The sequence below is a fragment of the Mustela putorius genome, unplaced genomic scaffold (genome assembly GCF_011764305.1).
Source record: "Mustela putorius furo isolate JIRA1106 unplaced genomic scaffold, ASM1176430v1.1 tig00003858_pilon_pilon_pilon, whole genome shotgun sequence".
NCBI lineage: Eukaryota > Metazoa > Chordata > Mammalia > Carnivora > Mustelidae > Mustela > Mustela putorius.
This window is the reverse complement of record NW_025422010.1, coordinates 28175555-28198280: the sequence shown is the minus strand read 5'-3', so window position 1 is coordinate 28198280 and position 22726 is coordinate 28175555. Positions and strand designations below refer to the sequence as shown.

General features: G+C 35.0%; 1 protein-coding gene across 2 annotated transcripts in view; it reads left to right on the top strand.

Annotated features, from left to right (window-relative positions):
* The window catches only part of CCDC178 (coiled-coil domain containing 178), a 442343-nt gene that overhangs the window by 177460 nt on the left and 242157 nt on the right, over nucleotides 1-22726 (top strand). For both annotated transcript variants that reach the window (XM_004742898.3, XM_004742897.3), the window contains one exon: nucleotides 4003-4162. In XM_004742898.3, coding sequence (XP_004742955.1) covers nucleotides 4003-4162 — 160 coding nt within the window. The remainder of the gene's footprint in view (nucleotides 1-4002; nucleotides 4163-22726) is intronic.

Here is a 22726-nt window from a genome sequence, read left to right as displayed (position 1 = left end):
ATTTTCCATCATTATTTGATGCAGAGTATACAAGTGATATTTGATCATTTTGGCTTAAAAACATGAATTGTGGGGGCGTCTGGGTGGCTCAGTCAATTAAACATCAGACTCCTGGGCTCAGGTCTTGATCTCAGGTTTGTGACTTTAAGCCCCACATTGAGCTTTACCTAGACTTAGAGCTTACATAAAAAACAAAACAAAACAAAACAAAAACAAATAAGCATAAATTGAATTCATTTTTTTATTATTCCCCTGGGTTTACTTTTACTTGAATAACTGGGAATGCTTATTGTTTTCCAAGTATGAGAACTTATATTAATTATGAAATTGATAATCTTTCCCACAAATTTCAGTATTACTCACAGGACATGGTTAATAATATATGCTTTTTCACCCAAACTCTTTTGGTAAGTTTTGAAGTAATCCTTTAGAAACAGATATTCTACAAAACCTTATGTAATTTGTTCGTATTTACTGTCTTCGGAAACCTCTTATTTGGTCCCTTTATTAATCAGGGGCAAGGGTTACCTAGCAAGGGTTAGTAAGGTTTTTCACTCAAAGAATGTTCATACTCTATGACCTTTGGTGTTTCCTAAGACCCTCACTTAGAACTTACATACTCTTCCTTTATTCCTTTTGGTTCTTATTATCTGTTTTGTAATATGTTGCGAACAGAGCTTGAAGGACTACAAGAAGGACATGCATCGGTCACATTTAGGAATTACAGTTTGATTCAAATAAGAAGGCTAACACAGCATTAACAAAATCATAGCACTTAAGGGATAAAATGTCAGAAAAACAGTTACCCACAGCTTGATTACCATACTATAATGTCAAGTCAAGTCAGTTCACTCAACAAGGATTTATTTAGCTGTTACTATGGGGTAAAAACTTATGTTCAAAATGATCATTCAGCTTTATCTGAAAGACATAAAATCATATTCAGTATATCATGTAAGAAAGCAAGGAAATGTTTATTTTCAAAGATATTCACATTATTTGACATCTGTAAGAATATTTTGAGGCTCAGTGATATGTCTAAAATTTTATAGTTCACATTAGACTTATAAAGGTTTAGTTTAAGTTTGGTTTATAAGGAGTTTGGTTTAAGATTTAGTTTAAGAATTGTTATTATGGGCGCCTGGGTGGCTCAGTGGGTTAAGCTGCTGCCTTCGGCTCAGGTCATGATCTCAGGGTCCTGGGATCGAGTCCCGCATCGGGCTCTCTGCTCAGCAGGGAGCCTGCTTCCCTCTCTTTCTCTCTGCCTGCATCTCCGTCTACTTGTGATTTCTCTCTGTCAAATAAATAAATAAAATCTTTAAAATAAATAAATAAATAAATAAATAAATAAAGAATTGTTATTATTTCAGTTATAACATTTTCTTCTATTCTGTGGCTATATTACATTGCCTTTGGGACAAGAGTGGCCACCATGTCCTAGTGAAACAGTTCCCTCTCTGAACTTGACAAAACTTTGCTTTCTCCCAGGAAAGGGAGAAAATGAATAATTGATCCTGTGACACTATTTATAGCTCTATTAATTTACAATGACTATGGATAATGTCAAATAATATTTAAAGATACCATTTTTTGACTTCCTAATGTGCCAGGCACTTTGTGGGCAATCTGTGTACGTCATCTTATCCAGTTCTCACTGCAAATTCTTAAATTATGTAATAACATTCTCATATGAACACTGAGGAAACAGAAGCTCAGGGAAATTAAATGATTGTCTTTGTACAGATAATCAGTGGTTAAAGCCAGCTCCAGTTTAGGTCCATCTCATTCCAAAGCATGTGCCCTTAAAACTGTCCATACTGACTCACTAAACTAGTGTTGGAAAGAAGATTATTGCAAATAAACTACATTAGTAATAATCTACTGTTATTTTCAATAGGTGACCATATCAAGTTAATCGTTATTTATTAAGAACCTACAGTGTGCCTAGAGCCAGACACGAAGAAGGACAAAGAAATGACAAATGGGAAAATGTACCTTTGACTATCTGAAGATAATTTTAGAAATACAAACTTGCATATGCAAAATGATTAAAATATGATGATTAGAGTAATAGCAATCGAAGCTGTCCTTGACTCTGATTTTTACAACTGTTTCTTAAGTAGAATGTGAAAGGATTTAGGGCCAGACCCATAGGACTTCAGAGTTTATTCTTTTTATCATTATGAGAAAGGAAACACTATTTTCATGCACAGATATACACATAAGCATATATAGTCTATATAATATATGTGTGTGTATAATTAACTAATAAAAATGCTGTCTTGAATATAATCCAAACTCAAAATTCTTAGTGTGGAGAACAAAGTATATGTGGTCAAAATATAGAGATGTTTGCTGGGAGCAACTGTGAGGTTTTTTGGCTCTAGTCATACTAGCTCTTCGCCATGTAAATTTCATGGTTTCTTTGTTCCATAATATTGATATTAGTGAGTATTTATATAGGATGTCACATAAGAATTTTGGATGTTTTGGGTATAAATGATGAAATGGAACAGACTTGAGCAAGGCAGATAAAAGGGAAGGACTTTATTCTATTCAGAAGGAGAGGCTCACATCTAAAAATGTGAACAAAAAACATTGTTTTCAAATTTTTGGTAATAGCCATAGTAGGGAAAGAGAGAAAAAAAATGCATATTTAGTGTCGAGCTGCTGAATCAAATAGAGTAAGATAAAACTGGATTTGCATTCTGGTACTGCTGTTTACTAAGTAGCTTATATAAGCTAATTATGGTAAAGTTTAGTTTCCTCATTTGTAAATTGCTATAATGATTATACTTTCATAGGATTTTGTTGTATTAAATAAGATATTATATTCAGCATGCTTTAACATTTCAGCCCCCACCAAAAAAAACTTTAGTTCTGCTGCCTTATTAGGTAACTGTGCGGATGACTCAGTTTTCTATACCAGCAGAGATAAAAACAAATAAGGGTAACATAAGACAGTGCTGCACTTCTGCAGCTCTTTATTCTGCCCTCTGTGTTGCTGATCAACTTTGGCAATTATTTCTAAAGCACGTTCATTTTCATTATTGTTTTTACCACTTTCTTATGCTTTTTCTATTAGTGTTGTTATTTAAATAAAAACCATTTAATATCTGTCTCAGCATATACTTAGTTACAAATGACAAAATACACCCACCTAAGCACAAACAAACATGTTCACACAACAGCTTAAATTAAACAATAGAAAATGTGTCATCTTATATTACAGAGACCCTTGGGTAGGGTAAGCTGCAGAATTGGTTGACATTAGTGAATCAACAGCTCAACCTTAGGTACTCGTTTTTTTTCTCTCTCCACAGTGTCCATTGTCATCAAGTTTGAAAACATGACTCATTCACATTTAGTGGGTGTTGAGCCTTTTCTACATGCAGTTAGGTCCTTGTCTTTCATCTTATTAAGCTATGGTAGTATTTATGTTCACTTCTAAATAATTAGCCACATGCTAATTGGCTCAATCTAATTAGAATGTATCTTTGGTGTTATATGCTGCATGGAGGAGGGGTTCTTTTAGAACGGCAATGAAATAGAGGCATGCTGTGTAGGCAACCAAGAGAATCCACTAAATTTCTCCAGAGATTTTCTTACAACTGAATCATTTAGACATATCTCTATGGAAGTTGGCCTATGGAAAGAACTAGGGAATTTTTCCAAAGCCCTTCAGTTCTGAGACTTTTTAATATTTGCTCTTTTAAAATATATCATAAATGTATCTTTTTTTTAAGATTTTATTTATTAATTTGACAGAGAGAAATCACAAGTAGACGGAGAGGCAGCCAGAGAGAGAGAGAGAGATAGTGAAGCAGGCTCCCTGCTGAGCAGAGAGCCTGATGTGGGACTTGATCCCAGGACCCTGAGATCATGACCTGAGCTGAAGGCAGAGGCTTAGCCCACTGAGCCACTCAGTTGCCCCTATCATAAATGTATCTTAAAAAATAAAATATGAATTGATTAATGGCAAATACAATTCTTTCTTCATAGGAATGAATTTATAACCATGAGATATAAAAAGGAGCAGGCACAAGCAGTGTTTGATCATCTCATAAGTGAAAAAAAAATCTATGAAGAGAAGCTCTATGAGGAAGAGCAGAGATATCGAACACTAATTACCATGAGGCAAAAAACTCTGGAAGATATTAAAGTGAGTATTATTTTTGGACTGTCTTAGAATGAAAGAAATACAGTGATAGTCAAACTAGCAAGTAGTCTGAGGCACTCATTTCTTATCTTGAAGCAAAGATTTAAATTCTAAAAACTTTTGGGTGCCTGTGTGGCTCAGTTGTTGAGCCTCTGCCTTCAGCTCAGGTCATGATCCCAGAGTCCTGGGATCGAGCCCTGCATCAGGCTCCCTGCTCAGCAGAAAACCTGCTTCTCCCTCTCTCACTCCTCCTGCTTGTGTTCCTTCTCTTGCTGTCGCTCTCTGTTAACTAAATAAATAAAATCTTAAAAAAAAAATTGTAAAAACTTTTAAAGATGTATGTAATATTGTATACATCTATAAGCTATTTTTGATCCTAATATTTATATCACCATTATTATATATATTCATATACTAAATTACTTTTCTTCCTTTTTACATTTTCAAAGACACTGTTTAATCCATTTTAAAAAATGGAGGAAATATATACCTTAAACAAGTATGTCAGTGAATGAACATACCATCTGTAGTGCTATTTCTGTGATCCTTCCTACAGAAAAGTATTAATAGAGGAACAATAATTTTATTAATAATAGTGCTAATAATAGTACTATTAATAATAGTGCTAATACTCTTCCATTTTACATATGGCCATTACATAGAAAAGGGGTATTTTGGGAGGAGGGGGCCTAAAAATATGGAAATAATTGGTGCCATCTAGTGGCAATAAATGATGCCTTCTCTTAGAGAAGTTCCTGAAATCTCAAGATTTGTGATATATGAATGGACTGGAGAGGCTTAGACTCAATTGCACACCTCAAAAAGAGAAGGCTTAAGTTATTTACTGATTTAAGCATCACTCTCTACCTCATATTTTATCACAGCAGTAGAATTAGCTGTTTGAATTCAACCACATTTTCCAATTGTACTGGTGCTGAGAACACAGTGGGATCTCAATAATCATTTATTGACTGGCATTTCAGCACTTTAATGGAACAATAATAATTAGTGAAATGGCAAAATATGGTCAGCAGGAGAGAGACAAAGAAAAAATTCCTGTATAACTAGCCTTTCAAAAATGGAGATTTTTATTTTTTTCATCCAAAATCTTGTCTCTGCTGTCCCATTCTGAAATGTACTTAACCTCCAGCTACTTGCCACATCACCTGGTTTTGTGTTTTGTCCTTGGTACCTGTCTCTATCTGAACTTGTTTTGTTCATTTGTTTTTACTTGTTTGTTGTCTGCCTGCATCTTGCAGTACTGACATATTGTCAGTGAGGACAGATTTTCTGTCACATTCTTCTGTGTATCCTAAAAGCTCAGAACTATGCCTGGCGCAAGGGAGGCACTCAGTGAATACTCATTGAATGACTGAATGAATAAATGGATGAACATATGCTTTTTTGGTAATTTTGCTGTCCACTTGCATAATAATGCCTAAAAGCAGAAGCATTTCAGAGATACTTTCCGTACTGTGCCAGCCTGATACTTTAGTTGAATACTCATGTTGTATGCAAAATCTGAACGTCTCCCTTTCTCTTTCTCATTCCCCCTCTCTCCTTGATAATACACGAGAAATTTGCCATCCAATCTGTTCCCTCTAGATGAAAATGATTACATTGTCTATTGCTTTCTAGCAATTAAGGATTCTGCTAAATATCTGAATAATACTTCTCTAGTAACCTTTAATTTATATGAAATTGCTTCTTATCAGCTCTTGGATTGCTCTTTGCTATGCATTTATCCTATGTAAACAGAAGCATAGAGTTTGAACATACACAGTTTAGAAATTTACTTATCTCATCATTAGTGACACTATTTATGATTATGATCAGTTATTGGCATTAAATAATGTAAAGACAATATAATTTTTCATATAAAACTATTTAAAAATTTGTAAATATGTGTGTAATATGAAGCATTCCCATAAAGAAACAAGTTTCATTAGGCATCATTACATATGTCGTATTACTAATCTGGGGTGTCCCCCCCGGGTAAAAGAACTGATCACAATTATGGATCATCTGAAGGAATTGTTTAACAAAAGATCATAAAAGCCACAGTACAATTAACTGGGGATGTAAGAAAACATGCCATAGAATTAGAAATACAAACAGCCAATAAAATGGTTTAAGAAAAAAATATATACAAATTTCAGATAGCATGCAATATAGTTCTGGAGTTAAAAATCAACTTTTTGGTAGGCAGTTTCATGTCAGATATCTTTAAATGGAAGATTTTTTAAAGTGTTAAATGGGTTTTTATTAACTGCCTATAATTACCAAATGCAATTAAGATTAAAATCTCAGTATAGCATATTCTTCAAAGTACTATAGCTATAGCTACTGATCTTTCTTTTTTATTATTGGAAAGATCCAAACAAAACTGGAGTTTCAGGTATTTTAATCTTTAGTTTTAATTTTAATCTATTATTAGCCATCCTCAGAAGTCCCACTGCTTTTCTATGTCAGTGCCTTTCTCTAGTGCTCTTTCTATAACCTTGCCCTTCTTCCTATAATTTAGGGTATGATATGAGAAAGGTGTAATGCATTACATTGGATCTTTGGCAGACAGAACAATTTCCAAATTGAGTTCTAAAAGACACAATCTCCCAATACTTTGTGGAGTTTATTGGTTTTTATTTGGCTTCATATTTATATTTTACTCTCAGGAAATACTTATAATAGTCCCATATTTGGCTATTAAATCATTTCTTGACCCTTTCATGTGGAAAATTCTTAGCTAATACAGAGGCAGTGATTCAGTGCCTCATTAGACAGCCAGGTACAGCAATAGTAAAAATAAGAAACAAATTTAATCTCTGAACTAATTTTAAAGATTATTACAATTTAAAAAATTATTCTCCTATTGTCCACTCATCACCACATTCACGCAACTAGTTCAGGGCACTCACTGTTGAACGACCAAAACCCTAGCGTCAGTTTTAAAGATGCAGTCAGCAGAAAGATGGGAGATGCGAAAAACAAACTTGAATATCGTAACATCGCACAAATTACGTACAATAAATTGTGTCGCTGGCCCACTGACCTGATACATTAGGTATGATTAAAATAAAATAAAAACTATTACATATTCTGTGATCTTAATAGTGGGTAATAAATGTGTAAAAAACCTGGAAACATTTAGATAAGAGCTGAGCAGTGACCCTCCTAGGCAAGAATAATTTGCCTTAATGCTAATATTCTTGCCCCCCAAAATATTTTAAAATAACATGAAATTTTTAAAAATTAAGAACATGGCTTGCATAATATTTTTAACAATTCTAACAGGATTAAACATCAATCACATGTCATAATATTAATTAGGTTCATCATATTGCCTTTTTTTCCATATTGCCTTTTTAAATCAACTTGTTCGACTATATGGTTCTTTGAGGAATGAACATTTTAATTTGAGGACTGGTAGCAAAAGAGTGCTAGTTTTATTAATTAATTAATTAATTTATTTATTTACTTTAAAAAGTTTTTTTGTTGTGTTATGTTAGTCACCATACATCATTGGTTTTTGATGTGGTGTTCCATGATTCATCGATTGTGTATAATACCCAGTATGCTAAGAAATCCATGCCCTCCTTAATACCCATCACCAGGCTCACCCATCTCCCCATCCCTCTCCCTTCTGAAACCCTCAGTTTGTTTCCTCGAATCCATAGTCTCTTATGGTTCTTTTCCCTCTCCGGTTGACCCCCCCTTCATTTTTCCCTTCTAATGTCCTCCATGCTGTTGCTTATGTTCCACAAGTAAGTGAAACCATATGATAATTGACTCTCTCTGCTTGACTTATTTCACTCAGCATAATCTCCTCCAGTCCCATCCATGTGAATGCAAAAGTTGGGTATTTATCGTTTCTGACGGCTAATATTCCTTTGTGTATATGGACCTCATTTTATACCGGGGAACACCAAGTTTTCGCACAGATTCAGTGCTGCAATGATCATAGATACTCAGAAATCAGGAAGGAGTAACACTAGAATGTAAAGGAAATATGTAGCATTGGTATAAGGGATTCCCAAATATAAACTTAAGATATTTTGGTTGTTTGAGTAGAGCATGATCCATTAAACAAGGAAGAAGCCTCTCTTCTTTTTGCATCTCTCTCCAGCATTGTGTTACATCTGGCAGATATGTTCCAAAATATCTACTAATACTACATTAAAGCACTATACATGAAGCTTGAATAGGCCTTTTATTTTTTGTTTTTGGGATTTTTTTGTTTTGTTTTTTTTTTAAGATTTTATTTATTTATTTATGTATTCATTTATTTGTCAGGAAGAGAGAGCACAAGCAGGGGGAGTGTCAGGCAGAGGGAGAAGCAAACTCTTCACTGAGCAAGGAGCCTGATGTGGGACTCGATCCCTGACCCCTGGGATCATGACCTGAAGCCAAAGCCTTAAGTAACTGAGCTACCCAGGCGTCCTGGCTTTTTATTTTTTGAACTGACAATCTATCACGATTTTTAGTTTTTGCCCCCCAACTACCTAGAGGCATCTATTAAAATCACTTGGCCATAATCCATTTCAGTTTTTCTATACGTTGGTATTTTTTTTTAAAGAATTTATTTATTTATTTGAGAGAGAGACAGTGAGAGAGAGCATGAGAGGTGAGAACGTCAGAGAGAGAAACAGACTCCCCATGGAGTTGGGAGCCTGATGCAGGACTCGATCCCGGGACTCCGGGACCGTGACCTGAGCCGAAGGCAGTTGCTTAACCAACTGAGCCACCCAGGCACCCAACGTTGGATATTATGCTTTTTCCAGGTAACGTTAATTTCCTAGTGGGACTGCCACTTTTGAAATTCCGCCACCCTCCCCACTGCAGAGTAATAGCATAAATATATGATTATTCTCATTTAGTCAATTAAAGTAATTATTGTATGAGTTTCCACATATGAGATTGCATTCTTATGTACACGTAATTGGTTAGGCTTTATTAAAATTGTAATACATTACTGGATTCAATTTATACCCATTTAATGATGAATATCTATTGGTCTGTAGTTCTTCTATTTTGTACTTTGTTCAAGATATTTGTATCAGAGATTTTTACAAGAGTTTTTCAAATGAAATAAGGTTTTTTTTTTGTTGTTGTTAAATAGCATAACACATTTCAGTTTCTTAAAGTTTTGAGAAATTCTCCCATGATACTAATAAGACATGTGATGAGTTAGAGATTTTACCTCACTTGTAAGCTAACAAGTTAGCCTGCAATAGTTTCACAGATGCTGGGAGAAGGCATGAAACTCCTGGGTGAAAAGCAGAGATTTTATTGCTTCCTATACAACAGTAGTGTGAGCTTCATGTTTGCATAGGTTCATCTTGGCTCTAAGTCTTGAGGAGTAAAAGGAAAGTGGTCAGGTGAATGCTACATATATACAAGGAATTTTTATCACAGCTGATAAACTTGGAATGTAGGAAAGCCACACTTTTTTATGGAGGCTTGCAGCAAATGTGCCCAGCCTTTGCCCCAGAGGAAGTCATTACATTTGGTATTCAATATTGAAAATGTAGTTCTGGATCAAGGTGGTCATAAGTGTGTAAACATGATGGTGAATTCCCCCCTATATATATTACCTGAGCTTGACTCTTTTCTGAAGAAAAGTATTTTTAAAATTTATTCAGTGTATTTTTTGGTTTTGGCATGATTAATGTTTTCTAATTCTTGAGTCAATATGGTCAAGCTACATTTTTCTAGAAAAGATGATTTTAATGAGGTTTTCAAATATATTATCATTAAGTTATATGAAATATATATTTTTTCATTTCTTCTTCTTCTGTAGTCATGTTTTTTTTTCATTCACTAGACTTGTTTTTTCTTTTTCTTGACTGACCCTGTTAAATTTTTTCCTTGTAGTTGTTTTTTCACACACCAAATTCTGATTTTTTCATGATGATTATTTTTGTTCTCTAAGTCATTAGTTTTAGCTTTTTTCTTTGTTAACTACTCTTTTTGACTGATTTTTATAATTTTATTTTGTTTTTCCTTTAACAAGCTGAGTTAATACTTTAGTTTTTTCTTTCTCGTTTACAATGAAAAGCAAAAAAAAAAAAAGACCAAGTAGTCTCTGAATGCAATTTTGCCAGTTTTAATAACTTACACTCTTCAATATTGGTCTTGGCAATGATTTTTTGCATATGAATGCCAAAAGCACATGAAACAAATGCAAAAATAAACAATTAGGACTACATCAAACTGAAACGCTTCTCCATAGAAAATAAATAATGAATAAGTTGAAAAGACAGCCTATTAAATGGCAGAAAATATTTGCAAACTATATCTCTGATAAAGGGTTAATATCAAAAATAGATACGTAACTCATACAACTCAATGGCAAAAAAAACAAAAACAAAAACAAAAACCAGAAATAATCCACTTAAAAATGGACAAAGAGCCAGAATAGACATTTTTCCAAAAAGTATACCAATGGGCAACAGATAAATGAAAAGGTGCTCAATATTACAAATCATCAGGAAAATGAAATTAGGAGCCCAATGAGATATCATCCCTCTTTCTTTTTAGGATGGTATTTATCAAAGACATAAGGAATAACAAGTAGTGCTAAGGATGTGAAGAGAAGGGAACCCTATATATTGTTGCTAGGAATATAAATTGGTACAGCCTTATGGAAAACAGTGTGGAGATTTTTTAAAAATTGAAAATAGAAACCCATTAATTCAGCAGTCTCACTTCTAGGTATATTTCTGAAGGAGACAGTCAGTATCTAAAAGAGGTATCTGCACTCTTGTGTTCATTGCTGCTTCATTCACAGAAGCCAACATAAGGAAACAATTTAAGTGTCTGTCAATGTATGAATGGATTAAAAAAAAGTTATGGATAGATAGATAGGTAGATATTCACTCTATATATAATGCAATATTTTTCGGTCATGAGACAGAATGAAATCTTGCCATTTGCAATAAAATAGGTGAACTTAGAAGACATTACGCGAAGTAAGCCAGACAAAGAAAGACAAATACTATAGGATCTCACTTATTTGTGGAATCTAAAAAAAAAACCAAAACAAAAAATGTTGAACTCAGTATAGAATGGTGGTTATCTGGGGCCAGGGCGATGGGTAAAATGGGGGTGATGCTGGTCAAAGGGTACAAACCTTTCATTATAAGATGAGTAAATTCTGGCTATCTAATGTATTGCATGGTAACTATAGGTAGTAATTGTATTGTATGTATACTTGAAATTTGCTAGGAGAGTGTAGATTGTAAATATTCTTATCCATACACACAAAAAGATAATTACATGAGATGATGGTTGTTTTACTTAACCTGATTGTGGTCATGATTTCACTATGCAAACATATATCAAATTGTCACATTACACATTTTAAATATGTACAGTTTTATTTATCAATTAAACTTCAACAAAGCCGGGGAAAAATAAATTTCTGTTAAAAGGTTTTGTTTAATTTCCTTGAGATTATCAAACAGAAACACTGCTACTTTTGTTCCATGGATAATTTATGAACAAAGAAATTAAATGAAATGTTTAGTTCAACATGAATTAATTTGTGGGTTTTGCTTTATATATTTCTAGTTCATGTTATTCAGTGCATAGAGAATCAAAATTATTAAATGACAATTTTGATTATATTTTTTAACATAATGGCAATTTTCTCTTTTGTATTATTTGAGAGTTAATATCAACTGGTCTTTTAGGTAGACTAACCTAATTTTACATTTTATTTTTAAGTATTCTGACTTGTTTTTTAGGTATGCATTTGTGACAATTATAGAGCAATATTTAGGATAATTCTACTTTTGAATCCATTTTGCTTTAGTAATTTATATAATTAGTTTTATTGGTTCTTGCTTCTGTATTCTTGCCTAATGCTTTCTGTGGTGATACTACCTTTCTACTTTTGCCATTATTGCTTTTTTGGCATATTGACTGCTGTGGTTTGATTTTATTGCTTTTAATAGTGTAAAGTGGAGACATTCTACTTTTAACTATATCACTGTTTCAAATTTCCATATAAATGTGCTCATATATTAGTAATGCAGATAAACATTGAAGGATAAAGCTGGTAATATAGGTTCAGGTTATATGATGAAGACCCACTTGAAAAGTTTACACTTAATTTGTAAAGCAGTGGGAGACATGGCGAATATTCCAGGTGTACAGTGTGCTCAGAGATAGGCAAGATAAATTAGACAGCATTATGTCGGACAAACTGAAGTGAAATGAAAACAGGAGTTACAGATATAAGTTACAAGAAAATTCTTTTGTAATTAAAGACAAGTGATGAGACATTGATGGAGCAGGAATGAGGTTTACAGACTTAACAGAGACTGATGTCAAATTGTATATGATAAACGGAAAAAAGAACAGAATATATAGAGGGAGGCACAATACTGATTGACTAGAAAAATTATGGTAGCATTTATAGTATAAAGACTATTAATGACTGTCTTCGCTGAGAAGAGGATCTATCTTGAATGTGGTAGAAATTATGTAAGTGAAAGTATGTACCTAGTCACTATGTGGAGATAGAGTTTGGGAGATGGAGTAGAAATGGATAGAGTAGAAAATCAGTACAGCATTAATAGTTGAAGCCATGGGAGCTCATGAAAGTTATAAAGAAAAGTGTCAGAGAATATCTGAAGACAGAACCTGAGTGTGTAAGTTGTTACATTATTATCTGTCAGAATTTTTATATTCAGCTTAGTGACCACTGGGGCTAAGGCTCTGCAGACTACATTTTTCTTTGTCACATGCCTCTAAGGCTTTGCAAAATATAGGGCACTAGAGGAGGAATGAAAGGATGAAAGAGGAAGAAGTGTGTTCTTTGCTGCTGGCTTGTAGTAGCCTTCCTATCAGCTTTATCCTAGAAATGCATATTCAACTGAAAGCAGCAGTTCGTGTCCATAGCTATGCCTGAATACAACTTGGCTGTTAGGAGAGCATCAGTGATAGAAAGAGTAGTATCAGATTGGTAAAGGCAGGAGATTAAATATAAAAGCAAGAACATTGAAAGAAATTGGAAAAGGCAGCTTTAGAATAGTCTTTCAAGAGCTTTGGTAATAAAATAATTTGCATAGTTCTATTATTTTTTTTTGCAAATTGCAAGTCCTAGGTATATTTTCTAACAAAAGGGAAAAAGGTCGGATTGAGGGAGAGATTGTATTATATGTTGTATTATGCAGTTTTATTTATTTTTTATTATGTTATATTAGTCACCATATAGTATATCATTGGTTTTTAAGTATGCAGTTTTATTTAACTATTCGGTTCCTATTCCAATTGGTGATGCTTTTAAGGGAGAGAACACTGTTTCACTCACAGGAGTACTTCCAGAGTCCATCTGATGTCTAGGACTTAATAAGTACTCAACATTGCTGAGTTGAAGTCCAGATGAAGTGATGTGACTCCTATAAGAGTAACTGGAAGAGTGGGCTTTATATTTTAATTTACTTTGGCAAGGATAAACAAAATTGTTCCTCATTCATTCATTCACTGATTTATCGATTTATTTTGAAGTTGTGTGTCCCATGTCACAATATGGGTGAGATTCTGAACATCTTAAATGAAAGGTAACATTTGCTCCCAGTTAGCTTCACTGAGCAATGGTGAGGCCCAAATTAAAATACAGTACAGCTTCTTGAATTAAGCACAGAATTCTCTAGAACCCAGGAAGAGGAGTTTGAAGGAAATCTTGGACAGCCTGCAAAGGTGATAAAACAACCAAATAAACAAAAAACTTATCCTGAAAAGGTGATGAAACAACCAACCAAACAAAAACTAAGTCTTGGAGGGTGGTAATAAGTTAGTCAAGGAAAGAATAGTTCAAGTAGTGAGAGCAATAGGAGAAAAGGCAGACAGATATCAAAAATAAGCATGCATTTAGGGAATGGCATGTAGTTTATTATGTTTGGAGATCAGATGGAGGGGAAAAGACCACATACTTACTGGTGGGAGCACCATCATGAAAGCTGTGAATATCACACTTAGGAATTTAGATTTTGTGTGATGAGTAAGTGATCAGAAGAATAATAAAGGTATTACAACAGCTGAGGAAAATCCCACTAAAATTAGCAGAGATTTCCACTGCTCTGTTATCCACCTTGGTGTGGTGCTATTGGGCCAGAGTTGGACTGAGACATTTATCCTGTCAGCAGTTAGAGTTGGGAAAGGCCTACAGTGCCTGAACCTGGCTCAGAAGATGCTGCCATAAAAGAGTCCTTTACCCCCAGTAGGATGAAGTAAATATTTCTTTTTCTTAGTATTTCATGGTGTATAACAATGGTTGGCAATTATTGATTACATGTAATAAGCTGGAGAATGAGTGTTTTTGGCTGCAGCAATACCGACTAAGAATTTAGTGGTGAGGTTGGAAGAACAAATATTGTTAAAATGTCTATAATACCCAAGGCAGTCGACACATTCAGTGCAATCCTCATCAAAATACCACTAACAGTTTTCACAGAACTAAAACAAACAGTCCTAAAATTTGTATTGAACCACAAAAGACCCTGAATAGCCAAAGCAATCTTAAAAAGGAAAAATAAACTTGGAGACATCACAATTCTGGACTTCAAGCTATGCTATACAGCTATAATAATCAAGATAATATGGTACTGGCAGATACTAAGACCAATGGAACCAAATAGAAAACCCAGAAATGGCTCCACAACTATATGGTCAACTGATCTTCAACAAAGCAGGAAAGAATATCCAATTACGGTAAGACAGTTTCTTTTATAAATGATGTTGGGAAAACTGGACAGCAACCTGCAAAAGAATGAAACTGTGGGACACATGGGTGGCTCAATTAGTTGAACATCCAACTCTTCATTTGAGCTCAGGTCGTGATCAGGACTGTGGGATCAAGCCCCATGTTGGGCTCCAGTCTCTGCATGGAATCTGCTTATCTCCTTCTTCCTCTGCCCCTCTACCTGCTCATACACTCACAATTTCTCTCTCTCAAATAAATAAATCTTTAAAAAAAAAAAAAGTATGGAACCAGACCCCTTTCATACACCATACACAAAAATAAATTCAAAATGGGTGAAAGACCTAAATGTGAGACAGGAAACCTTCAAAATCCTAGAGAAGAACAAAGGCAGTACCCTCTTTGACCTCAGCTGTAGCAGCTTCATACTAGAAATGTCTCTGGAGACAAGGGAAACAAAAGCTAAAATGAGCTATAGGACTTTGTCAAGAAAAGCTTCTATGCTGTGAAGGAAACAATCAACAAAACTAAAAGACAGTCTACAAAATCAAAGATATTGGCAAATGACATATCTGATAAAAGGTTAGTATCAAAAATCCATAAAGATCGGAGACAAACCATAAGTGACTCTTAATCTCACAAAACAAACTGAGGGTTGCTGGGGGGAGGGGGTTTGGGAGAAGGGGGTGGGATTATGGACATTGGGGAGGGTATGTGATTTGGTGAGTGCTGTGAAGTGTGTAAACCTGGTGATTCACAGACCTGTACCCCTGGGGATAAAAATATATGTTTATAAAAAATAAAAAAAAAATTAAAAAAAAAAATCCATAAAGAAGTTATTAAACTTAATACTCCCAAAACAAATAATCCAGTTAAGAAATAGGCAGAAGACATGAATAGACATTTTTCCAAAGAAGATATTCAGATGTCCAACAGACACATGAAAAGATGAGCAGTATCACTCATCATCAGGGAAATACAAATCAAAACCACAATGAGATACCATCTCACACCTGTCACAGTGGCTAACACAGGAACAATAGGTGTTGGTGAGGATATGGAGAACATGGAACTCTCTTCTATAGTTGGTAGGAATGCAAACTGGCACAGCCACTTTGGAAAGCAGTATGGAGTTTCCTCAAAAAGTTAAAAATTAAACTGCCCTATGATCCAGCAATTGCACTAATAGGCATTTACTCAAAGGATACAAAAATACTGATGTTTATAGAAGCATTATCAACAATAACCAAATTATGAAAGGAGCCCAAATGTCCATTGATCATTGAATGGATATAGTGGTATCTATATACAGTGGAATATTACATAGCCATCAAAAATAATGAAATCTTTCCATTTGCAATGATAGGGATGGAGCTAGACTGTAATTATGCTAAGCAAAATAAGTCAGTCAGAGGAAGACAAGTACCACATGATTTCACTCATATGTAGAACTTAAGAAACAAAACAAAGAGGAAAAATAGGAGAAGGAAAAAAAGAACGAAGAAAACCATAAGAGATTCTTACCTGGAGAACAAACTGAGGGTTAATGGAGGGGAGGTAGGCAGATCATGGGCTAATGGATGTTGACTGTTAAAGAGGGCACTTGTGTTGAGCACTGAATATTATATTTAATATTGAATCACTGAATTTTACTCCTGAATCCAACATTACACTATATGTTAACTAACTAGAATTTAAATAAAATTTAATAAAAAAATGAAAAAAGACAAGGAATTTAATGGTGACAAGGTTTTAGCAAGGGGAAAGGATGAATTATATACTTTGAGTTTTTATTTTAATTCCAGTTAGTTAAGATGCAGTGTAATATTAGATTCTGTTGTACAGTGTAGTGATTCAGCACTTCTGTGCAACACCTGATGCTTATCACAAGTGCACTCCTTAATCCCCATCACCTATTTAACCCATCGTCCCACCTATCTTCCCTCTAGTAATCATCAGTGTATTCTCTCATCAGTCTTTTTCTTGGCTTGCCTCTCTGTTTCTTTCTCCTTTTCCCCCCATTTCTTAAATTCCTCATATGAGTGAAATCATATGGTATGTCTTTCTCTGACTGACTTCACTTAGAATATTATTCTCTGGCTCCATCCTTGTTGCTGCAAATGGCAAGAATTCATTTTCTTATGGCTGAGTAATATTCTTGTGTGTGTGTATATGCACATTCAATGATACATATGTATACATATGTATGTATATATATATACATGCGCTATATAAAATTATGTATATATGCCAGAAATTTTTCCCCTAAGATCTAGGGTTAGGGTTCAGTTTAGAGCCAGGGTGATGGTATTCGTCTATTATCCTACAGTTCAGAGACCTCTCCAGGGGGATTACTTTAGGATTAGGGAAATAGTTAGGGTTAAGGTTAAGTTTAAAGTTAAGGGTTGGTGGTAAAAGGTTAGGAGTTAGAGTTAGGATTAGGTTTAGAGCTAGGGTTAAGAATTCCTGATGATATTTTTGATTTCATATACATGGAGCTTAATAACTATTTGGTTAGATACTTAAAAATTTTATCAAAATATATATGAAGTTTTTACTTTGGCAGCAGAATGGTTAGTGATGTCAGCATTGAAAAATGTAGACTGAGGAATAGGTTGGCAACTGGATTCAATCAAATTTGAGATACCTTTGAAGGAGCTACATGGAGTCCAGTATCCACTAAATGTAAGAATCTGGAACTGAAGGAACAAGAGTTGAACAACGGTATGGTTTTAGAAGCTGTAAGCATATACATTGCATCAGAGACTTCAGGAAATATTTCACAATACTAAGAATATTGAGAAGAAAGGTCAAGACACACTCCTGGTTAGATGATTATGATACGAAAAGTAGCAAGAAAAGAAGCAGCAAAAGGCAGAGAAGTGAGATATGAGAGTTTAAAACTTCAGCTGTGGTGCCATTCTAGATGATAACAAAGTCAGAAGGGTGTCCATGGGTATGAATTGTTAATGGGACGTAGAATTGAAGTTAACTAGATTTGAGTAAGTCCATAAACTCTAAGATTAAAATGTTGGATAAGTTATCCAGATAGATACTGGAGTAAAACAGAATGATGGTGGAACACAGGATAGACAGGAAGAGAAGATAGAGACACGTGGGCTGAAGTCTTTCCTTAGTGTGGGAAAATGACTAGAAAATCATTAAATGACAGTGCATTGGGGTGAAAGAGGCTATATTCTTTAGGATATAGTATTATATTCTTTAAGATGAAAGATTATATTCTTTCTTTAATCATTATAAAACTCAAGGAGTATTTTTACATAAGAATGGAGAAATAATAGTTTGAAACAATAATGGAGAACTAGGATTATGCTAATTACAACCAGACCCTCTAATATATAGGACCTTGAGAAATTAATATTCTTTAATTCAGGCCCAGATTTAGATAATGCAGACAGTTTTATTCAGTGTTATATAATGAGAATGAAATGTATTCTGAGCTTGTTTACCAATGAATAGCCCTTCCAGAGTCCACTTTGGAAAGATTTAAACTGGGATAATGATTCAGTGTGATTAATAAGTGTATGCTGAGTTCCTACTACATAAAATACACTATTCTAGATGCTGAGGATTATGGGAATAGAACACAGTTTTCAACTCGGAGAAGCATACCAGCTTCACAAAGGAGAGAGAATCATAGCTTTATTTTAATAGGTTTTGCTAACTAGAGAGAATCAAAGAAAGAGAGACTTAAAATATAATCTGTAAATATTTTCAACTTTACTATCCTTACCAATTTTTTTTTCAAAGAAAATAAGTGACTTGCTGAGACCCCTAAGACTTGATATGGCATTGTTTCTACCTACACCATTAGTAAGGCATCAACAGAGTACATTATATCTTATATAAGTTACTATATATAAAATAATTATATGCTAATATATAATTATATATTAGCATTTTGTTTGAAAGTATCACTTATATAATGGCTTAGCAGTGCTGAATAGTATGGTACATTATTTTTTATTTTTGGTTGCACCTATAATTAAAAGAACTTACAATTGTCCTGCCCATTTTCCTTTAAATTGTATGAATTTTACTTCAGTTGTTACCTTCAGGAAGGTCACCTCACCTTGCTTTCAGAAAAAAATGAATTTAATGTTGCATAAATGAGGTAGCTCCAGGGTTATAATATTCATAAGGATAGATCTTAGACTAAAGTACTCCACCACAGCCAGGAATTTTTTTCAATTACTTAAAGTTTCTAGTCTGTTCCCATTTCTCTAAGCTTTTCAGGGGAGATAGAGATAGAGACAGGAAGATAGACCAGGTGGAGAGGGGAGAGAGGTGAAGATAGAGACTAGCTATCACTCTGTCTTTAGTGAGGTATTGGTGGTTTTCTGCTTTAAGTATCAGCACCATGAACTTTCTCTTAAACTTGGGCGATATTCTGACAAATATCAGAGATGTGACTTGTACATTGTCCTGTGGGGAGCATTGTTAACATTACCCAAATAGCCCTCCCACTGTCTGATTTATCTGCTTTTAGAAAACGTATACCTGACCTCCTGAGGGAGCTGCATATCTCAAATTTGGGTGCCATGATAATAATAACAGTTTGAGAGAAAATGAAATAGGCTATAAAGAGAAAGGAAATGGAATATATAAACTAGTGTACAGTGTCATGTTCATTTCAGTACTATATAAAATAATGAAAATGTTTTTCGATAACCTTTGTTGATTTTTATAGTGTGAAACATCCTTTTTAGAAAAAGACAATGAATGAACAAAACAAAACAAAAAATTAGTAAAAATATTTTTAGCTTTTGGCTCAAATTTATGCATAGTTTTCCAAAAGTTTAGATTAGAATTGAATTCTGAAACAGAACTTTAAGATAAATGTGTGAATATCCAGTTTTTGCACCTCTTAAGTTGCTCGTTCAGGGTTCAAGTACAAGGATGATCTTGTTGACAAAGCAATTCAGTATGGTAGGCAGGAAAGGTTTTGTTTTTCTAACTTTACAGTTGCATTTGGGGAACTTAAGTATAGAAGCATTAAACAAGACTTTCTCATAATCGCTTAGCTTTTAAGTTGCATATCTGGGATTAAAATGGTTACCCTAGTTTCTAGTACTCTTACCCCCAAATATATTGAACCCCTGCCCCTCCCATAAACAGTTTAAAGCAGTACGATATCATTACTACTTATCACTAGTGCTGGGTAGCCTTACAGTGGTCATTGTTCTTTGGGTCCTAAGATAAAATAAGAAAAATTAGTTGTGCTTACAGTAACTTGAATGATTGTTTTTCTGAAATTGAAAGGTAGAATACAAACAAAACATATCAAGGCTTTTTCTACGTGTTCATTAGTAAATGAGTTTTATATTCACCAGGAACATTTTCCTCGGGCATATAGAACGTAAGTATCTCCCAATTTTAGCGCGTTCCTATCACAGTATCATAACCACTATTTGTGTGATGGGACACAGGCAAGTTGTGTATATTGGAAAGGAGATACTGTTAGGAGTGATGAGGTAAAAGAACACAGCACCATAATTTGCTACCCTACAGTGGGCACACCAAAGCTGGGCAGAGTATAGTGCCCACACAAAGGATGCTTCTGGCTCTGGTGGCCAAGCGAGATTATACTTCTGGGCCCTATGGGCCTGAAACAATTGGAGAGATAGTTCTTGCCAGGCTCCCATCTCTAGGGCACTACACAGACAGCAGACTTGAAACACATCCCCAGCCTGTCTACTTGACCTGGACCTTCAACCTGTGGGCTACCACACATCTAGAAGCTATAAAAGTACTCTCAGAGAATGAAGGCCAGCAGATACCATCTTTGAGCTCTTACTTGGCTTCACTACAGTTCATTAGTACATCCTAGAGAGGAGCTCATACACCCATCTGGAGCTCAGAATTTTGCAACTTTTACTGATGGAACACTTCCAGATCACTTGATCTTGGAGGCCAGCAGGTCTAAATGGTTGTAGTCTTACAGGACTATATATATTTGCATACCTTAAAAGATGCTGCCTGAGGGTATAGATTTCAGTCAGCCAGAAACTAGGTGTTGACTGAGATCTTTCCATCTGGAATAGGTCTTGGCACAACTCAACAATGGAACTACCAAGAAAAAGTCAGGCTGCTTAGACAATCACAAAGGTTTAAAGATGAGCATGAGATAGAACAAGGAGAAATGATAAGATTTATCTCCCACACAAGGCCCTCCTGCAAAACTGAGAGAGAGAGCTGTTTTGCCTTATACATAGAAACAAGTAAAACAAGTAAAGAGACTCAAGAAAAATGAGACAGAGGATTTGTTGCATATGAAAGAACAAGATAACCCCCCCCCAAAAAAATCTTAATGAAATGAATATAAGTAATTTATCTGAAAAAGAACTCAAAGTAATGGTCATATAGATGCTCACCAAAATCAGGAGACGAATGGATGAGAGACACTTATGACAAAGTAGATAGCAAATACAACAAAATACCAAACAGAATTCACAGAACTAAAGAATATAATAATTGGACTTAGAAATACACTGGAAGGATTCAATAGCAGACTAGAAAGGCCAAAGAAAGGATTAATAAACACTAAGACAGGGCAGGAGGGCTCACCCAAAAAGTGCAGCAAAAAGAGAAAAAAAGAATTAAAAGTCAAGATAGCTTAAGGCCCAATTAGATAACATTAAGCAGAATAACATTCACGTTATAGGGGTCCCAGAAGGAGAAGATCAAGAGAAAGAGGCAGAAAACTGATTTGAAGAAATAATGCCTAAAAACTTTCCTAATATGGGAATGGAAATAGACTTTCAGATCCAAGAAACCCTGTGTTCTGATTTATGGCAGCCGTACCTCTCAATTTTGAAGGAGAAGAACACTTTGTTGATATTATAAAAATGTAACAAAAACAAAAAGAAGAAAAGGGGAAACGTGCACATAGATGAGGGCAATAGTGAGCAGCAAAAGAGAGTAAGACACAATCGCATCAGATTGGATACTTAAAACATCCAACCTTGGGGTGCCTGGGTGGCTCAGTTGTTAAGTGTCTGCCTTCAGCTCAGGTCATGATCCCAGGGTCCTGGGATCGAGCCCTGCATCAGGCTCCCTGCTCAGCAGGAAGCCTGCTTCTCCCTCTCCCACTCCCCCTGCTTGTATTCCCTCTCTCACTGCCTCTCTCTCTCTCTCTCTCTCTCTCTCTCTGTGTGTGTGTGTGTCAAATAAATAAATAAAAACTTAAAAAAAAAATCCAACCTCATCAGCCAGGTAGGAGTCCTGATTAAGAGATATGGGCGGGGTATTCTTCCCTGAAGTGAGACTTCCAACTGACCATCTCCCTAAGGGCCTTATTTATAAGGCAAATGACAGGGTCTGAAGTTAAACATTTGTTTGCCTACATGTGGTTTGTAGTGAACTGCATTCCTTTGTAATCTTTACATATTCAAGGAGTGTGGGCTAAGTGTGCTTGCCTCCCCTCTCAGATTCCATTCTGGGGGTTGAGCCCAACCTGGAGCTGGGGGGATCTAAGGCGAGATTTATAGCTCTTGGAATCCAGACCAAAAGAGCTAATTCTGAGCTGAAGGCCAGCAAAGGTCAGCTAATAAGGTTCCCATGGTTACTTGTGCAGTACAAGTCTGACAAATAATATTCGTTAGCCTGCCTGTATAAGTGCAGGTCAGGGTGATTGGTGATGCAGGACAAAGCACAGAAACCTCTATCTGTACGATACATCCTAAGAGTTCTGGACAAGAAAAACTCTAAGACACCCATGCTAAGACACATTATAATTAAAATGTTCAAAGTTAAGAATAAAAAAATTATCTTAGCAAGAGAGGGGTGCCTGGCTGGCTCAGTTGGTAGAGCATGCAAATCTTGATCTTGGGGTTGTGGGT